The 21,604-nt window shown below is 42.7% G+C and overlaps 1 protein-coding gene across 1 annotated transcript in view; it reads right to left on the bottom strand.

The window, feature by feature from the left end:
• Window positions 1–924: 924 nt before the first annotated feature.
• The window catches only part of pcdh7a (protocadherin 7a), a 44,458-nt gene continuing 23,778 nt past the window's right edge, over window positions 925–21,604 (bottom strand). The window contains exons 4-5 of the mRNA XM_035183934.2: window positions 7,024–7,225; window positions 925–4,985 (exon numbers count right to left, since the gene is read on the bottom strand). Coding sequence (XP_035039825.1) covers window positions 4,453–4,985; window positions 7,024–7,225 — 735 coding nt within the window. The 3' untranslated portion in view covers window positions 925–4,452. The remainder of the gene's footprint in view (window positions 4,986–7,023; window positions 7,226–21,604) is intronic.

Genomic DNA, 21,604 nt, shown 5'->3' with positions numbered 1-21,604 from the left:
GCGTAACAAATGTCTACAGGCAGAAGCTCCTGAACAAGTTGGTAAATGGACCTTGAATGGAGATTGTTTTGTAAACAGTTAAAAAATGTTGCACCATTTGAATAAGACACGTTTCTGAGTTCATTAGCTGTGATTAATGGGCCTAACTTTGATGGCACTCAGTTGAGCATATACCTCCGCCAAGGCCCCCAAAAATTGTTGAAAAACGTAACGCAATGTTAAAAAAAGAGAAGAAAAAAAAATCCTGGATCCGCACCAAAAATTCTGCTGTGACCCATAACACATCCTTCACCAAGTTTCGTGGAAATCCATTCAGTTAATTTTGTGTAATCTTACGTACAAACAAACAAACAATCCAACAAACAGACGGACAGGGGTGAATACCACCTCTTTGGAGGAAGTAAAAAGCTAATTATATAAACTATTACCTTTATGTCACCATATCTAGAGTTAGCAACGTTTCTCACTTTTTAATATGCCATCATCAAAAGTTTGTTAGTCACCCACAATTATAAATGTTAATATACAGCTAATAAAGGATTTTGGCCCTTTTTTCCAGAAATTCAGAGGCTACTTAGTCCACTGGATGGATAATTAATTTAAGGTTTTAAAGTTAACTAATTGAAGAGTGAGTTTGATGCTGGAGGAGGATTTTCTACCACCTGGCAACCCAAACATAGTTATGAATAGATTATAGGTCTACAGGGCCTAAGTAATTGTTTATAGATCATTAATAAAACCATTTAATACATCTTGTAGCCACTTAATGGATGCTGCCCTATTAGAAAGTTACTACTTGCATTTTTAGCCAATTTAATATTAAAAAGGTTTATTGAAAATACTTTTTTTGTTGCTCCACATATTTTCTCAATCTCACAGCTACTGTAAAACATAGAGTTTTCACAAAGGAAACAGGCAAACAAGAGTGTTTGAAGTTTTTAATGTCAAAGTCAAACTTTTACATGATTCATCTTCATACCAAACCATTCGTCGACAGCTCCTCTTCCTCCTCCTCATAGCAAATGCAATTAGTTCGTTATGTAATTACAGGAAGGGAGCAGCAAAAAAAAAACAGAGCCAGCCCCATAAGAAAAGAAAACAGAGGAAAGAGGAAAAATAAAAAATAACATTTTTTTTCTCATTTTTTTTGTATCTCAAGTGCAGATTTTAAGACCTTAAGCATGCCATTGTCTGTAATGGATTCGAGTTGTATGTTCTACAGTGTAATTTCTATCTGTACATGGCTATAAGGATAACAGCACGAGGGGGAAGACAGGTACGTGATGTCCGCTTAAGCGCCCGTTTTAAAAAAAAGTCTTGAGTAGTGGGTGACGGGTCTCAGACGTACTAACTCTGTCCTTCTCCCCTCTCTGTTTTGCAGTAGATTGAAACATATTCATGTTTTTTTTTAAACATGCAGTATAAAAAAAGATACACATCCACACAGATTCATGTACAGCAAGTTCCCTTAAGATCCAGACTGGAGGGTTTGAAAGGTGCCATAATGGAGCTGCCATAAAACAGCAGTTTTGAGGAAAATATACGCCAGTGTGATGAAGCAAGGTGTCCAGAGTCTCTTTCATCAACTCACAAACTGGGACGCAAGTTCTAAAAGACTTTTGTGTAGCGTCCAAGGGGTTAAGACACGTTGATCCCACAGAGTGCTCACCTGCCTCAGTGTTTGTACCCTGCAGGATGTTGTGATTGTTTTCACAAATCCTGTTTTCAGTGTGAACTCCACATGAGCAGTAACTCCATATATTTCACATCATCTTAAGCACAGTCCATCGATAGCAGAGCTTAGTAAACAGCCATGTTGCGGAATTAGGGGTAACGAAGGCTCAGGGAGTAAGTGCAGCAGTGACCCAGAACAAGCTACAGAGTTGTGAAGTTGAAGAATTGTTCAGGTATATGAAGTGTAATCACACAAGTAGATTGTACCCATTTCTCAGCCCGATTCGTAGTGAAAAATCAAAGCACAAATCGTGATACTGTTTCCGCACACGAGTGAGGGCACAGTCAAGCTGCGACTACAAGTAATTAAAAGTTTAAACACTATTGTGCATCTTACCTGAGTGTTATTCTTCTTTCTGACTCTGAGCTCTACAGGGATCTAATGAACTAAGTTGTCCTTTAACTAGAACATCCCTGTCGCCTCATTCGTCCAAAACAGCCCAAAAAATGAAGAGTCACACTCGCTCACATTTTCCAGCAGCGTTATACATACGCCAATCCAAACGTTAATGAGATCTCTGCACATCAAGGGAGGAGGAGAGCGGTGAAAGGAAACTCATTAAGACCGCAGGGACGACCTAACCCTATTATCCCTATCACAACGCCGAACCACACACTGATGATGAGAATTAAGATGTGCCGGCCTTCATCCACACCCACTCGTCAGCCCAAGTGCAGCAGAGTGTGTCTGGAGTCGTGCAGTAGCTCCTGGGGAGGACAAATGTGAAGGAGTTTGTTATCAGCACGGTTCAGCACAGCAGTATGGGCGTGTTGAGGTCGGCACTGTGCGGTGAAAAGGGTCGCAGGCACTCTGCACTCCCACTGCATTGTGTTCTTTTTCTGGTGCAGCCTGCGGCACCCTTCGTGCCAACTCTGGGCTGCGGAAACTGAGAGGAAAGGCCCAAGGTTAGCCCAAATTGCTCGAGTCACGATAAAGAAGCAACAGTCTAATCCGCTGCAGCTGACTCCCTTCGCTGCCATCATTATCTCCCATTTCCCGCTGAGCACACGCATTTAGAGTACAGATGTACCCAAATAGGCATGGTATCCAAAAAGGCGTGTGGTTTTAAAAAAAGAGAGAAAAGAAGTTAGCTTTATCTTTCTTTCATGCAGATTCTTTTCTTTTTCCTTTTTTTTTTCTTACAGAAACTACAGAAATTTTGGTTTTTCTATGAGTCCTACTTACAGTATGCAGAGTATCTCATATTCCCCTACATTATTTATCAATACATACAGTAGATGTCATTGAAATTCCCCTTGATGAAGCCTCAGACATCAGTCAGAGAGATGAGTAATTATTTAAATACATTTCATGTTTAAATACTTGCTGGAGAGGAGCAGGCAAAATGCTACAGCTAGTTCAATGAGAGGAAATATGATAAAAAATGATGATTAAGACATACACACATAGTGCATATGAATTTTGCAAATTGCAAAACTTCTTAATATGGTTTGTGTTTCTACTTATGTTTAAATATGCTGTGTGTGTGTGCATGTGTGTGTGTATCATGTTGTTCTGTATGAAAGTTAATGCAAAGTTATTATATACTTTATGTTACACTGCCACTGAGTCTCATCATAAACTCTGGCGCGATGCATGTTCACATTCTGTTAATGCACTGGTTGAGTCTGTGTTCACATGCTAACGTCTGTATGTGTCAGTGCGTGCATGCGTACGTGTGCGTGTGCATGTGTCTGAAAGAACCTTTTATGATACATGGACACTGTTCGGAGATGCTGGAGGCCCGTCGAGGACCCAGCGCATCAGTCTACTCTGAAATGGCGGACAGCAGCGGCAGAGGGGACGCTGCAGTTTTTTTTTTATCAAATACACACATACGATATATACATACTGGATGTGAAGGCAAAAATAATTAACACATTTTTTCACATGAGCCAGAGAAACTGGCACTACTGTGAGAACCTTGAATTCTAAATGATTACATTTGATTACTGTAAAAAAAAAGTTGCAGTTTGTTTTGAATCATTTATGTTTTTTTTAAAGAACAGTACCTGATATTTAAGATCAGAACTTTTTTTCTATTGTGTAACTGTACAGCGACCACACTTTTGTCGGTACTCGAGTCACGGTCACGAGTTTCATTGATTAATATTCCTGTCTTGGGTTACGATAGAGTTGATTAGGCATTAGAAAGTTTGATTGGTTTGAATTAATCCAAGTATCAAAGACCTGCTACCTCTTTTCATCGATTTTAAGACCTCAGTGGTTTTTTCAGGAGATGGTTCATCAGTTGAGTCCAAATCTTTTCCGCTATAGCCTCAGAGAAAGTTTTTAATGTGCATTTACAACATCAGGATTTATTCAGTATCAGTCTCCCTCTTCTTGACACACATCCCTCTGTGGCAGAGGGCCAGGCATGCTTTAGATTCAGGTAAGAAGAGGAGATGAAGCTGTCCTCCTCCACAAGGACATAATACGAACTTTGCCTGGAGGCAACTTTTGCTAGTAGTTTAAAAAAAACATTTTTTTTAGAAAGTTCTTGCGGTCAGAGCTCGCTGAAGGGTTTTTCCATCACTTGCTAAAGTTTAAGTGCCTATAAATATTAGTCAGAATCCAAAAGTTCCGATTTGATGCACAGCTTTTGGAAAACATCTTCCTTGACATTTTCACATCTTCACAGGTTTAAAAGGCCCTCCAGTAAAGTTTCAACCCTCCCTCTCTTTCAGAGCAGGGAGTTGTGCTCCATTGCCAGGCTGTCACAGGTAGACCTCCCGGCGTGACAGTGTGAGACAGGATGTGGTCTTGTAGTCACCTCCTGTCCTCGTCAGTGGTATCACCTCGGGTTGGTTCTGGCCTTCTCTTCCTTCCTCCTCTGGCTGGCGCCTCCCAAAGCCTGCGCTACTAAATGTGTCGTAGGATGCCGAAGTCATCTTGCGGTTCAGAAGGTTACGGTTGTGATCGCCCATGTTCCTGTTGCGGTCTCCACCACCCAGGGTGCCGAGGGGATCCCCATTGGCTATGGGTAATCTCTGACCTTCTCCACCGACGACCATGCCGGGTTCCGAGCTCCCTGCGCTGCCGGCACTCTCGCTGTCACTCTCATGATCGTGGCCACGGAGATTGTTGTTATCATCTCCCGGGGCGAAGGTGGAGAGCCGTGGGGGGTCGCTGCCGTGACGCTGGCGTGGTGAGGGACGGACGGGCATCCAACAAGTGTCAGAGTGGCCGAATTCATCACACTCCCTGGTGCACTTTCCTGTCAGAGCTACGTCTGGCAGCTGTCTGGCATCTGGACACAGAAAAAGAACAAAAGATAGTGTGAAAAAAGAGACCGAAACTCCAAAGAGTTTGAAGCTGAGAACAAGACAATTGAACTTGTGATGTTGAAGTTATACGGTATTTATACAAGGCCAATACAGGAGATGAGTTGTATGTTATTTGAGGATAACTTTTGCATTCCCTCACAATACTTCTGCATTATCTCACAATAAGTTTGCATTACCCCATGATACTTATTTCGTGGCCACATAATGTTTTGCGACTTCTCGCAATATTTGTGTGTTCCGTCACAATACTTCATTATCTGGCAATACATCTTACTAGCTTGTAAAATGTTTTGTGTTCTCTCCCAATACTTTTGCCTTACTCCACGATACTTTTGCATTAGTTTACCTCGCAGTACTTTTATTTCTTCTTTTCTCTCTGAGCCATATGCTGTAAAGTGCGGCTCAGGACTTATTTTTCAGTCTAAACCTTTTCGAGCCAGAGACAAATCTAACCGAGCCTGAGCTGCATCCGACAGGCATTCTGCACTGAGTTTGTCTTGACCAGTCTCTGACATGCATGGTTCTTGCTTGTTTCCCGAAACCTAAATGTTCACATCTACATTTTTACAACTGCAAGGATACAGATGTGCACTTAGAATTCAATGACGATGTTGTAAATCATATTCTGACGGAACACAAACATTATTCTCAACAAAAAAAATCAGGAGAAAGACAAATGTGTCATAAAAAAAAACAGGGGACAAAGGTTATGAGGGAGGGGACAGAATGGGAAGGAAGCTAGAAAAAATGCTGTTAAAGCAAAATGAAAACTGCCGACTTTAAAATACGTATTTTTTAAATAGCCGAGCTGTGCTCAGCGTTACATGAAAGGTGAAAGGTGAAAGGTCAGGTCAAAGCAAACAAATATTGACGCCAAAGACGAGGTAATTATGAGAGATTTGGATGACAAATCTAAACAGAGTGTGTTACATAAATGAGACGTATAACATTCAATGAGTACTGGTTCAAAAGGTTAGTGAGGCACCAGAGACTGATGCTGGGAGTGAAGTGTCAAAGGTTACAGTTCTTATCTATGTAAACCAGTCGTTTAGGAATCAATACTGACATCAGGCTGAATGGAGACAAGAACTCTAGTGATGACAGATGAAGTGACTTTGCAGGCGTCATGTTACAGATCATAATAAAGTAAATACACATCCAAACTTTTGAGTTTGATTCACTAAATTCAACTTATTGTGAATTAATCACAAGAAATTCGATATTTCTGTTGCTTTCTGAAAAGTATTTCCAGATTCGCTGTTCAACTCCTGTCCCCATCTGATCACAACAGAAAGTAATTTCAATTGCAAGATTTCACGTGTGGGTGAAAAAGGCTGCATTTAACTGAAAGCTCATACACAGCTTTAGAAGTACAGGCAGTCACCAAGGTTGCAGTGACCTTGGCTGTAGTGTACCCTGTTGTCGCTGTTGTTTCAGCTCTGGCATGAGTGTATACAGAGGGACGAGGAAAAAAAGATAGTAAAATACAAAATCATTTTTTTTGTCTATCTCGGTCCTTCACACAGACCTGGTAATAAGAAAAAAAGGGGGAAAATACAATTTTCTTGTTGAAAGGGAATATTTTGGCTGCTGACTGAGAGCAAGGCCACGGACGAGCCTCGTGCTCTACAAACTACCACATATTGGGTTTTTCTAAAAAGCTCTTCAACATGTTACACACAAGGGTTCACACAAAATGTGTGGAGCACATGCAAACAAACACAAGGCGCCCGATTCACACTGTAAAACACATTCTCATCATATGAGGAAAGAAACTCTCCTCAGTCAAGGTTTCAATAAAATGTATGTGTGTGTTGTACGATAAAAGACCTTTCAAAGCTTTTTAGAGAATACAGCACATACAGCCTTGAGTGACAAAAAGAATCCAAGTAAATTACTCTGGTAGCCTCTTGACCCCAATTTCTAAACTTCAGTGAATCTGATTGGCTGTTTTCTTCATGATTTGTGTGTGTGCATGCACGTGTGTGTGGTTGCTCTGACCATTTTCCAGGTGCTCCTCCTCTCCCACACTGCCCTCCGGCGTGGTCCGCTCATAGCCTTCCTCCGGCAGCGGCAGGGCACCCAGTCGCGGCCCAGACGAACTCTTGCTGCTCGGCGTCTCTGAGTCCTCCAGGCCACTGTCATAGCAACCGCCGTCCTGGGGTTGGCTGACTACCGAGAAGGTCACCCGTCGAAGGGTCCCCTGCAGCGAACATAAACACAAACAATATGGGATTAATCATCCAGGATTCCTAATCTTAGACTCTAAATCTGGGGATTAAGCTGATGGTGGGCAGGGGTCTGCAAAGACATATTCAGATTATCTGAATGTGTTCGCCTTGATTATGGGCTTAGCCGCTACAATGCTGGGTAATAGTCATCAACCAATCACGACGGCCTTGCAAAGTTTTCGGTCGGCTTTTAATCCCAGTTTAGATTAAAGCTGCTGGACAAGTCGGATGTTTACAAACCTCTGGGCCGCCCGGAGACACTTAATTTTCATCTGGAATGGCGCCCAGTAGTAGCAGCAGCTGGATAATATAGAGTCCCATCTCAAAAGCACTTACTTTGTGCTCTGTTAAAACAACTGAAGGATTAAATGATAAATCTGGTTCTATATTTTTCTTAGAGTCAACAATTCACATGGAAAAAAACTAAACCAGTGATGCACATTTCTTATTAAAAGTCTTGCGTGTGTTTCCAAGGCCTCATTTCACTTCTTCCTCTGAGGCATAGACAATTAAAAACATAGTGAGCCTCACATATACACTGCGTGACATGTTCCTCCTTAACAAATAGCACGGCCACTGTGGTTTTATTTTAGTTCAGTCCCACCTACACCGTCTCTCTGTGTGCACGATGGTTCTGTGTATAAATACAAATTAGTTTACACAATGTGTATTTATACATGGCTGCAAGTAGTACACAGCTATGGCACAATTTACTCCTGTTTGAGTTAGGTTTATGATCTTCAGTGGAAATGATGAACCTTTTTAATAAATTAAATTATATATTTTGACCCACCTCTAAAATCTACTGATGGATCAACTGATGGATGGATGGATAGTTGGTTTTATTCTTTTCGTTAGATTTGTTGGCAGTAACAACAAGAATGACATTTAAAAGATCACATTCCTCCGCCAAGGCCCAACGGTTCATTTAAATTTGATCAAGCTGCACCAAATTTCGCACACTCACAGATAATATGTCTGTTTTTTGTTTTTCTCTGAGAAATCAAGGAAAATGTTGAAAAACGTCCACATCTTTCCAGTTTTGTGAAAATCATGTTCAGTTGTTTTTTGGTGTGTAATCTTGCTTACAAAGAAACAAACAGACAGGTGTGAAAACATAACCTCCTTGGCGAAGGGAGGTCAAAATACAGAATATTATCAGCGTCATCCTTTCAGTCTTTCTCTGATTTTCTCTTTCTTTTCACTCGTTTACTTTTTTTCTCTCTTTTTTCCCACAACCAGAACCAGAGACTCATGTGTGGGATTGTTCTGCCTTGGCAGAGGTATCCACTCTACTGCCATACTAGTTTTTAGATAGATTTCTTTTGCTTTGTTTTCAGTGTTTCATTTTAAATTTTTAGCACGTCAAGTAATTAAACGTGTTTTTTTATGTTTGTTCTGGCTTTCTGATTCCACTGTGTGATTGCTTGAGATATGAATGAAATGAAATATGATTTCCACTTGTGAAAGCTTGAAATCCAACCATGGGGCTTTCAAAAGTAGACTGCAGCCGTAGATATGAGTAAGAACCAGTAGGCAATCTACCGCCAGTGAGAAATCTCCCCATCCTGCAGTGAATGTGGTGGCGATTCATGTCATTCACTCAAACTGTGCATCACACCTGCTGCGATTTCAACACACAAATCACCCCAGTCTATTTAGCGGACAGGCTTTCACTTTAGAGCGTGAAAAAAAGATTGTAATAAGTCCATGCTGAGAGAATATCAGAGAGAGTTAAATGACTCTGTCTGGCCTGGGGGGATCACTGTGCGCCAGGAAGCCCGTTTCTATACAACACCCCTCCTATCTCCTCTCATACTCATTTATCTGCTTGCAAAATTACCACCCTTTCAAATTAGATCTGCTTTGAAACACGCGGCATACAGAGAGGAAGTGAGGGAACAGAGGGGTGAGGCAGATTAGGCAGGAAAAAACTTAAAGCTCGGAACGTTGCCTCAGGATAATCTGGGGGACTGATGGACGGCTGGGATAAAAGCCCAAACTGCAGCAATTCGTTTATTTTTCTTCTTCTTCCAAACACCCAAGGAAAAAGGAACATTTGTACTTTCCACCTAATGAACATGCAAGACGAGCGGAGAAAAATTAATTAAGCAGAAGAGGGGGGAAATTAACAGAGCATTTGTTTCTTCTGCCGTTTCTTCACAACGTTTAGATGAAAGGGACGAAAGTCGTTTAGACAGCGGGGACGGTGAGTGCGAGGAGGACTGAGGGAGAAGAAGACGTGTTAGAGGCTTAGGGAAAAGCAACAGTTCCCGGAATCTCAGTGGCTTCATCCGAACTCTCCACAGAGAGAGAGCAATGTATTTTTAGAGCATTAGTGTAGATGAAGACGTCCAACCTCCTTTCCACTCATTCAGACGAGGGGCACAGGGAGGGAAAAGTGGGTGAAAGACTAAGAGGCTGAGTGGAGACCCATTAAAGGATGACTTTTGTTTTGCTGCGGTGAAAACAGAAAGCTAATCATGTGATCTCACGATGGTAAATTTGTTTTTGGAATCAGTAATCTAAAACATTGAAATTCCCAAATCATCAAATCTTACATTTCTTGATCTAAAAGGTTTCTTAGGGTCAAATCGATCCACTAATTCCAGAAATCTCTGTCTGTAAGTGAAACGCAATTCTCAAGAACCGTTCAACTTATCCGCTTTACACTTGGCATTTGTTTGTTTGTGGTGCAATTTGGACATGTGGAATGTTCAATATAAATAAATAGTACTAAACTAAATAGGCAACGAATGCTCTAAGACAGCGAAAGCTGGGACTCATCAACATAAGTGACGTCGATCACAACAACAGCGCATTCGCGACAATGGGCACTTATATGACATCTGACCCTCCAGTTTGGGGTTCTGTGTACTCAGTCATCAGCTTTGAACAAACATGTGAACAGCTCTTTGTGCAGCATTTTTCCTGCAATCTGTTTTTACTCGCTGCGGCTCAATTACTAAAGGTGACTTTTACAGTTTCAGAAAGAAAAGGCGCCCGCATCCAATTATCTTTTTTAAGACATCCCATTATCTGACTAAATAAATTCTCTTCAAAAAACCCAGAGGGTTGTTTCAAATTGCTCAGTGATGTTGTGAAGGTGTTTCCAGGATCCTCAAACGCTCTTTTCTACTTGTCCTCATCTGTCTCTCTAAACTGCTCCATTGTTTGATGCTCAAATTGAAAAAATCTGAGCCAGAAACTGTTAAAAACAAATACTGACTTTACTTTGAATATTTCATGATTTAATACAAAACAATACTTCACTATTTTGGATTGCATTTTGCAGAAACAGCCAGGACACTCACTTAGTTTGTCATTTCCAGCAACCGGAATTAAGGAAATATATTCAGAAATAGCCCGATGAAGATATTCTGTTTGTTGTGCACAGATGGGAGTACATTTTTTTCATCCAGATGGTGAGAGGAGTCTATGAGGATCCTGGAAATACCCAAGAACAGTGGTTAATGTTGATAAACAAGACTTGTGGAGGTCTACAGCCGTGCTAGCAGCTAGCAGCTCTATCTCTGAGCCTGTACGTAGAGGTGCTTTGAGTTAAACCCTAATAGAATGCTAACATGCTTGCAACAACAATGCTAACAGTGATGCTGAGAAGGTAGGCTATAATGTTTACCATGTTCACTGTATGTTAGCAAGCTAGTTGCTAACTAGCACTTATCACAAAGAACGGCTGAAGCTGTTGGGGAGATCGTTACCTTATTGGTAGGTATTTGGTATAGACTGTTCTTAAAGATGGACGACATTTCGTCTCCATAAAAGTGAGGCCAAATCATCTTGATTGCCCCCTGGTGACTGGCTGTAGTATAGGTCATGTCCTGCCTTCTCCTTGTTAGTGGATGGGACATGGGCCAAACTAAAAAGTGTACATTTTTCTCAAACATGGTTTCTGTCCTTTTAGCTATAGTTCTTATCACACTGATGTATAATAGTACTGATGTATTTAGTTTTGCATTGATGCTATAAAACAGGATGACACATCAAGATTGGCAGCTGAGACTGAATCGTGATTGGTCCAGTGCATGTATTGGCAGTACCTTGATACTGAATTCCCCAAATCGCTGCATGAAAAGTTAGGTAATCAACAAAATTGCTATAACTAACCCTATATCGGAAACTGATGTGTGCACCAGATGTCAGGGCGATCCATCAAAATAGTCTTTAAGATATTTGACTGACAATCCGATGATCGAGTCATTGGGTTTCATCCTTTGGGGACCATGAATGTCTGAACATCCACCACAGGCTGAGCTCTATGACTCAGATGTAATGATAGGCTGGCTGGGATTACTTTATGAGTGTAGAAATCCAGCCCCTGCCGCAGGGCAGGAGGTGATTGACAGACAAAGAGCATTAGTACTATTGGAAACCCAGTGCTGGTTGTGTGTGTGTGTGTGTCTTCTATTACAGAATGAATGTGTTCAGCTGTGATTCCATCTAATTCAATTTCCCTCTAAACCTCTTTCTGACCAGAGCTGCCCCCTTTTATTCCCTCATCTTGATAATTTTATTTTTGTACTTCCTCCATCCATCCTTTCTTTCCTCCTTCCCTCCTTCCTTCAGCCGATCATGCAGTCAACTTTGCTTTCCCCATGCAGCTGTAACTCTCCCTCTCACTTCCTCCCCCCTCCCCTCCATCCCTTCTTCCCATTGCCAGTCAGCTTTATGATGTGGCGATCGATGATGTGTCCTTGACCTCGTTATGAGTCCCGCTCCTCTTCCACACAGCAGGCTTTATTGACCCACAACATCTCTACTCTCCCTAACCCCCTTTCCCCTGTTTTTTTCCCTCTGCTCATCTTCTGTCTTCTCTATCTCAGAAGTCTTTTGCTCAGTGACAAACCTCTCTTCTATTCCTTTTACCAAATCCCATATTTTGGCACCTTTTAGTCATTAAATTCTACTAATTGTACACACTACACAATCTGCCCCCGTCTCTCTCGCGTCTAATTATTGTTGTCTCGCTTCTACCCAGAATCAGCCTTACATTTTAATTTTGTTTTCATTTTTTTCCCAGCTACTCCCTCGTCATTCGAACATTTTTCCTGTCAAGCCTGTCTTTTTAAAGCTTTTTACACCTCTTTCTTCTCTGCTCATACCTTCAATTTATCCCTTTTCATTTCCTTCCTGCTTTACCAGCTTCTACCTCCCTCTAAAAAAAACATGCTCCGCACTCCTTGATGTTTTGGAGCCTGACTCAGAAAGCACAAAAGCCTGTTTGTGTACATTGTATGCGTATGAGTGTATTTGGGCATGCTTTCTATTATTTGGCTGAGCAAAGGACTGATTATTAAATATGCCAAATATCTAATGAATGTCGACACACACATTCATACATGTGAACACATACACATACAAATAAATTGGCTGAGGACCAGTGTGGCCTATGAATTCATGCCTGATGGAATATTAATTGAGTTTGACGAAGGACATAAAAAACCTTCCCCTTAATCTGACACGGGCCATTACAGTTCAATACTGACATGGGAGCTGCCCTCATCTGCACGGCACAGCGAGTGTGTTTGAGTGCGAGGGTGTTTATGTATCTTCAATGTGCATTTAACGCATGTGTCCTGATACTGTGTATGGAAGTCCTTGTTAAGTTATTTCTGGCCGATCACTGTGAATCAAACAGACGGATGATGGGTCTGAACTCAGAATAAATGTAACCATCTGAATCTTGCAGCTCTGAGGAAGCCGAAAAAAATTTGTTCCTAATATAGTTTTTATTCCAGGGCAAGCTCGTGCTGCGGTGCATGTGTGTGTGTGTGTGTGTGTGTGTGTGTGTGTGTGTGTGTGTGTGTGTGTGTGTGTGCGTGTGCGTGTGCGTGTGCGTGCATATGCTCACACTTCTGAGACTTCACACCTTTATGTTTGTGTTTTACGGCAGTGCATGAGTGTGGGACTTTCAAAGCCTGCAAGATGTGTTATGTCAGCCTGTGAGAATCCGTGTGTGTGTGTGTGCGTTTGCAGTGTGAGGATGTGCATGCGTGTGCATGTGCACAGGTTGGCTTAGTCATCAAGGTAATTAGTGTGTAAACCTCCTCACTGTCGGTTCAAAGAGAATTAACGAGCTCTAGTTAATTAACAGTCTCCCTCTCTTCTCGTTACATGTGTCTGCATATTCAACACGTGTGTTTTTGTGTTGTTGTGTGCATCATTTGCACATCTCACTCTGTGTGTGTGTGTGTATGTGTGTGTGTGTGTGTGTGTGAACGTGTGTTTGTCTATGCCCTGCTACACTCTGGTCTGCATAATGAATCGACAGGATGCGGCTTATGCATAAACCAAAACTACAAATATCGTTGTAGGACTAGAGCCACTTTCTCCCTTTGGCTCTAAACTCTATTCTCATTTATGTTTGACATCATAGGTACAGGGAGCCACCATGTAATGGTTGGATTCATTATTTATCAGCTTGTTATATGTATATATATATATATATATGCATTATACTCTTTAGATGCTCTTCCATACACAATGAGCCTTTCCTTCATAACAACCCACAGATTGGAGGTCAGACTCCTGCTGTGGCCTTCCAATTTGTTCATCCATTCTCTAAACTCCAAGTCACGTTGCATGCCAGCAGAGACAGGATGTCATGCATAATCCATAACTGAGCACAGTGCATAGAGCTCCTGCACACCCTGCTTTAGATACGCCACAGCGTATACATTACTCTAATGATTCAGCACACGGAAGACGCACTTGATAAATAAACTCAAATTATTCATCTTCTGCACCAAAACATAATTGGAGTTTGACTGATATGAAAGACTGATACCAAAATGATTGAAGATCAATATACACTGATAGTGCACCATAGCATTTTTGCTCTTGAATTGATATTTAATCGAGTGGAAACAGACAAATTAATTGATAGAGGCTGTTCAATAATTACATTTGGGCTCAACAGCTCTTAGATTTTAATTACATAAAAGATGCCTTTTCTCGTGCCTGCTTGCCTTTTGTTTATTAACAATGTGGCAGACTGTGGCAGAGTGGATTTATATTTGATAATGACTGAGGATGAGGGATGATATTTTCTAATACTTTACAAATGTTCATCAGTTAGGATGCCGCTAGCTGGTCTGATGGCACATTGGCCGGCTTCACAAGCGATGGATGTTGTTTTTGTCTTTCCTGACTTTCTCGCTCGCGCTTTCCACCGCCGTGCTGCAGGCTTGCATTTATTACTGTGCTAGAAAAAGAGAAACACAACTGAAAGGTGGAAAAGCTGTTTCCCCCCCCCCCCTTTGAGGTGGTTTAAGTTTTTTCAGAAGTGGGATAGTTGCATGAGCCTAATGTCAATCAAGCTGACACCTCACATCCTATTTGCAATCTCTCCCTCCAGACACCTGAAATGTTCCTAACGCAGACTGAGCGGATGTAGCTTTGCATGTTAATTTCCCCAACAGTCGTCCTTGACTGGCGATTCTCAGCAACTGGACACATGATATTTGATGCCAAGCAAAGCATCAATGTTTTTTTTTTTAATGTGATTATTTTCATGCCAGAAATAGGATTGTGTGACCCTCATGGGAAACTGAGTGTCACAATTAAAGGCCAGATTTATGAAATTCCTTAAGTGGCTTAAAGCAGCTCTAGTGGGTTGACTATTGAATTGCTATAATAATTCTGGCATTAAAAAAAAATAATGATGTGATTTCATGGAAGAATAACTTTACAAAAACACAATAGAAGCTCTCAGGAAAACAACTCTACCGCACTGGACAGGCAGATAGATGATACTCAATGCGAGATCAATACAACCCGTCTAATATCACTGTTTATGTGATCAAATTAAGTCACCTCATCCTGTTTGCTCATAATGTGATAGCTTATTTACTACCTAAAAATAAATGAGCTGACGAATTGTCTTCTGCATCCTACAGCTATAGATGTACAGAATACGTAAGGCGATACTGCACGATGCTGCCGCGGCACACAATGAAAAGCAATATGTTTCTGGTGACACCACATGGGCATAGTCCAGACTTCATATCAGTCAAAATGACCTTTGCTTCCGCTCTTGTGTGTTAGAGATCCTGTTGGGCCGATGCAGCCGTGCGCTCCGAGAGTGAGGTGAGCAATTAGAATGAGGAGGTGAATTCAATAAGTGTGCGGTTGTTAGAATTGAAACATTATTGAAGAATTATGAGTTCGTATCGACTGCTTTTGTGTTCAAATTATCGAGCCGCTTTACGGCAGGAACGCTGTCACTTGGCGTGATTAAACTGCAGCGTGGAGATGCTTTTAACTACACGGATCGATCTACGCTATTGTTTCATTCATGCATTCACTGTAACTCCTCTGATGTATTGTGTAACTTTAAATCTATGCTTTTCCTCCCCGTTCTTTACTGTTATTTTAAACCATTTAGTTGTGCTGCAATTTGTATTCTTACTAGTGCAGTGGCTGTTCTAAACCTGCCTGTTTGGAATGGGCTGCTTGTTTAGCCTGTGGTGATGCTGGTTGCACCTTTTTTCCCCCAGAAACTGTAAAAGTGACCTGCAGTAATTGAGCTCCGGCAAGTAAAGACTGGCAGCTGGACTCAGTCCACAGAACCCTGAAGCTGCACCACTCCTGCTGCACAAAGAGCTGTTCCTGTCTATTCAAAGTTCAGTGGAGTTCAACTCAGGACACAGAATCCAGAACTGGAGAATCAGGTGTTGCAGTTGTCATGAGGGGCCCATTGTCATTAGTGAGTCCTCGACTGTCCTACAGCATACTGCCGCCTTTTTATTGCTTGTGTGCTGGATGTACAGAGCTTTTTATAAACAGTCTATGGTGCAGAGTGAAGTTAGCAAACTTTGCATTCATCCTACCTGGTTTATCTACAATGACTCTGTTGTGCGCCCATGATCAACCAGATACATTTTTTTTATGGTCATTGTTTTTCATAAAATTATACAGTATTTGTTTTATTACGCTTCACAAGGGGTGGTGTCATTATATATATGTTTGAAGTATTTACTTAACTTACTTAAGTGTAACTTGTCATACACTGCATGTCGCCTATTTCAGAGATAATCTTTATTATTCAGCTCAATATAATTATTATATTAGTACACTGCCCCGCCCCACTGGCTCCAAGAAGTTTATTAATATTGAACGTATCGCGTGTCCAAATCGCACCAAGCTCAACACTGCTCTTCCTTGGGTCCTTAACAATACACATGCTAAGTGTGAAGCCAATAAGACGATTTTTCCTCAAGATATGAGATCCTCACACAGAGACAGAGACAGACAGAGATTTATGAAATTATTAAATATGCACTCCAGATGCCATCTTTGATAAACATAAGGGTTTTTTTCTTAACAAGCAGGCTCAGTGTGAAATTTGTTTGAGAAAAGTCATATGAATATCTTGGGTGTTTTATCTTATCTCCACAAACAGAGTTCATCTGTTCTTTTTTAGCATCATGCTTCAACACGTTTCTTTCGGTGTTTTATCACCAGCTCAATGAATCCAATGAATAAAACCAAACGAAATAATCAGACTAAGTGATCGAGTCAAACTGGTCAAATGTCTCTGTTCTCAGGTCACACCTGATCAAATAAAAACCTCTGAAACATTTGCTGGAGAGGCTTTTGAAAGCGTTCGCTGCCGACTGTTAAGTTATGCATCAAAGGCGGCGAGGAGGAGAAACCGTGAAATGTGCTGACAGAAAGCATCTCGCAGCGCGAACAGGACAGACGTGTTAACAATTCATTTTGACGATGATATATTTACACTTGTTATTTAAATATAGACCCGATCTGAAGCCGTGTTCAGTAACAGAGTGACGTGACGTGTGCGGTGCTGGAATGCAGTTTCCTGAAGTGATGCTGGAGGGACACAGACATCCTGTTTACTCACTTTAGCCATTAGGTCAAGCAGACAGGTAAGGACAAGTGTTGAGAGAGAGAGAGAGAGAGAGAGAGGCAGCGACAGATGACGAACAAAAACCAACTGACAAATGGGGGAATGGGCAAAAAGGAGACAGACAAAGAAAAAAAAGGCTGTTAATCACCATGTGTGGTAGGGGGGGAAAAATGTCTGCATGACCACAGAGTGTGTGAAGTAGGAACGAGGAGGCTGCTCGGAGGGGAGAGAGAGAGAGAGAGAGACGAAGAACTGTTGTGGTATTTGCAGAATGCAGAAAATGGTTTGGAGCAGGTTGAAACTCGGCTCAGGGAGGGGATGAAGCAACATGAGCGGCATGTCTTCGGCTGTCTGACTCGCAGACGCTGATGAGCCGCGGCGCCGCGTTACCACAACACAGACACTCGCTCAGCCTCCATGCAGATACCGTAAATCCACACATTAGGCACACCTGCTCACACACACTCACAAGCAGAGACACACACTCACACCACACTTATACTGTAGGTAGGCGGTGTGTATGTTGCAGTGGGACCACCTCTGCAGTAAGAGCAATCCTCCCTTCTCCATGCTTCTGCTTTTTTTTTTCATTTCTCTGCTCCCTCTCCTTCTCTCATTCTCCCTTTCCTCTCCTCCTTCTTCCTTCTTTCTTTTGTGTCTTTTCTTATTCTGCAGTCGACCAGTCACACCCCCCTCCCCTTCTTTCTTTCCTCTGTCTCAGCCTCTCTCTCTCCCTCTGCTGCTCCCTCCAGAAGCAGGTGATGTAGAAGGGTGCTCAGCAGTATCTGACTATCAGGCCTGACTCTGTGAGAGGAATGATAATCACAGTGCTGCACTGCAGAGAGGAAGAAGAGAGGGAGCGAGGGAGAGAGACGGGGAGAGAGAGAGAGAGAGAGAGAGAGAGCGGCGGGCGGGAGGGATGGGTGGGGGCATGAGGAAGAGGGAGAGGGGGGCAAGTGCGGCAGTAGGAGAGGGGGAACAAGATAAAGTGGGGGATGAGAGGGGAAGGGCACGGCCGCGGGACAAAGAGAGGAGAGAGAGAGGAAGACAAAGGGGGAGTCCAAAAGAAAGTAGGAGTTGAAAGAAAGAAAAAAGAGAAAGAAAGAAACATGAAAGAGAGAAAGAAAGAAAGAAAGAAAGCATTTAAGTGCCGCTTTCATAAAATATACCTCCAGTGTGTCGTGCTACTTATTTTCCCACAAACAAAACATCTCCTCTTCCTTCACTCCCCTCATCTTTCCTCTCATCAACACACACACACACACACACACACACACACACACACACACACACACACACACACACACACACACACACACACACACACACACACCTACTACCACAATAGCTTGTAGTACAGCAGCCCCACGATATGAGGGGGAGCGTCAGCCTTGTGTCTGAGCACCAGAGAACATTAACTGCAGCAGCGAGGTCATCTGATCGGCACTATGCGGTCTCTCCCTCTCTCTCTCTCTCTCTCTCTCTCTCCCTGTTTCTCTTCACATTGCTGCAGTCTCCTGCCGGCCCCCCTGTGGCCACTGCTGGAACTACAGCCCACGCTGCCTTCCACAGCATGCCTGTCCTGATAAAACAGTTTTTTTTTTTTCTTTGTACAATGTATGTATTATAATTTGCTGCTGGAAGCTCACCACTCCGTTAAAAAAACACCTTGTCTTACTCGGAGCAATTTAAGCCGAACCCTGTGGTCTGCGCTCATTACCGTCGCCCTAACTAGTTACTGTAAGTGTGTGGGTGTGTGTATTGTCTTCGCAGGTTTGTTGTGTATTTGTGTAGGGGAGACACAGATTCAACCACATCGCCATCCACCGCAGCTTTGTTACCATCAAGCTGTCCACTCTGGCACCGAGCTTCCTCCCTTCTTCCTGTCTCCATCTGGGTCCTCCACCCTACACACGAACACTGAAAATCACTCACTCCATTCACAGCGCCGGGGCCTTTGAAATGTTTATCCTTTTGTGACGCGCTCGCTGTCTATAGGGGGGGGGGGGAACAAAGCGGAATCAAAAGCTCTCGGAGGGAGACGTAAGCGAGGCTTATACCGGACAAATGCCCGTGATTCAGATTAGCTCCTTTTGTTGGTGCGTGCGTGCTGTCGATGTTCATTGCTTTCCACTGCTCGTGCCTAAAACAGTCATCTCTTATAATATCCATGACAGCAGCCATTGTTAAGACAGATGCAAACAGGATGGTGGCGCACAAGCGGCCTTCTGTGAGTAAACGGGCCCATACATATGCATGCCTGCTATTTAGATGGCATTTATGGCCCATTCTGTGGGTATATGAGCTCTTGGACTGATAGTGTGCGTGTTAGGAACAGCCTTTTCCCACCCACTGCTATTGTGCATTAAGGCTGACCAGAGGAGACTGAACAATGGCTGCACTGTGGGTGCCAGTGTACGAGGGAGTAAAAGTGAGGATGAGGCTAAAGATACGTGGTCTTCTGCACGAGGCGGCCAGACACGCACAAACAGACACAACCTCCCTGTTGAGAGTGATTAGGAGTGCTGCTGTGAACAATAGACAGAGTCAATAAAGGACCTCGGAGACGTCCGGATATACAAGAGCAAGGTCTCTATCCAACCACCTCCACCCACTCCCCCATGTTTTCTCACCATCCTGTTTACCTCTTCTCTATCTCCCACTCTTTTTGTCCTCATTGCTCTTTCTCTCCCTCTTTCCGAAACTATTTCATCTGACTCAGCTTGCTCCATGTATCACTCATTTTCCTGTTGTCTCCGTCCCTCTCTCTCTCTCTCTCTTGCTCTCTCTCTCTCATACACTCCGTCTCCGTGGCGCTCCTGTCTTTTGGGAAAATGGGCGGACGGGCTGAGCTGACACGGGCTGACACGGCGGAGCGCCACAGCAAACTGAAATCCATCCTGTCAGTTTAGAATCAGTGTCACTCATTCTACAAGGTTAAACATAGCTTTGCCTAATGTGTTGTCAGATACAAACAAACAATCTCGTGGACCTGGGCTCACACACACACACACACACGCACGCACACACACACACACACACACACATGCACAAACACACACGTAAGCTATACATTTACACTCAGTTTTACAAACACATTCACACCCAACGTCCAACGCTCACGTACACATAAATATGACCTAAAACAGGTACTACAGCCTGTGTATCAGTATTAGATATTTATGAGTGTGTGTGTGTGTGTGTGTGTGTGTGAGTGAGTGAGGGAGTGAACCCCATCTCAGCCCTATCACCCCCTGTGACAGACACAGTGCCAATGTCTCGGGGCGCCTCGCCCAATGTCTTGACAATAGTCTCAGTGTTTGTGAGTGACAGAGAGTGACTCGGGGGACACAGAGAGGGCGTTATACTGGGTAGACGACACACACGCGCACACACACATACACAGTCACAGACACACACACACACACACACACACACACATTAAAGAGGGAAGACAGTGCACTCTTTCTCTCCCCCTATGCTGTTCCTCATTCCCTCTCTCCTTGACGTACAGAGACTCAATCATTTTCACACTCTTGTCTCTTTTTTGACGCTGAGGAAAAACATAAAACAACTGGTCCCCCACTCTCTCGCTCGCTCCTCTCTCTCTCTTTTTCTGTGTGTGTGTGTGTGTGTATGTGTGTGTGCGCATGTGCAAATGCAGACTGTATAATTAATATGGCTCTCATTTTCTTTGAGCTATGAAGTATGCTTTTGGTATGCAAACAGACTTCTTGCATTTGAGTGTGTGCATGTGTGACAACGTGTGTGTGTTTGTGCACGTGCTGTTGGATTCACCAGAGACAGAGTGCAGAGTCGCGCCATTGAGCGAAAGTAGAAAGGAGGAGAGTTAATGAGAAAGTGGGGGAGAGAATCCAGCCTGTTCCCATTGATAACCTCACTACACACTTCAAGCATATATATATATATACCTGTACGTCCCCGTTGGAAATCATGGTTCAGCGCTGAGGTTACACTGACTTCAGTGAAGCCGTATCCTGCAGAGATTCAGAGTGTGGAGCCTTTGCTGAGGCATCACACTGATTATCATGCGACTCCTGGCATTTAAAAAAATAGTTTAAAAATGCAAATCATTCCACAGCTACTGCAGTAAAATGGTCAAGCTGCAGCAGAAAACATAAGGTTTGCTGCATACTAAAACAACAGGTATATAACGCAATCATTCATTATAATAAGTTCTGCACTAATTCATTATAATTAACACTCTCCTATACTCGTTAGTATTAAAATGTATGTGGACTTCAGCTGAAAGCCCACGGCACCATAATGGGCTTTTAGGATTACGGGAATGTGAAGTAAACATAAAATATGTTAATAATCTTTGTCAGTGAGGACATTCAAAAGCCCCAAAGTTTCCGTTCTTTGCTTACATTTGATCCAGTGAGTTTATCTTTAGTTTGGTTTGATTATTTTCTGGTTATTTTCTCTATTAAGCGAT

Source organism: Hippoglossus stenolepis, chromosome 2, assembly GCF_022539355.2.
Source record: "Hippoglossus stenolepis isolate QCI-W04-F060 chromosome 2, HSTE1.2, whole genome shotgun sequence".
In the NCBI taxonomy this organism is placed as follows: Eukaryota; Metazoa; Chordata; class Actinopteri; order Pleuronectiformes; family Pleuronectidae; genus Hippoglossus; species Hippoglossus stenolepis.
The sequence above is the reverse complement of the archived record's forward strand: the minus strand, read 5'-3'. Positions and strand labels throughout refer to the sequence as shown.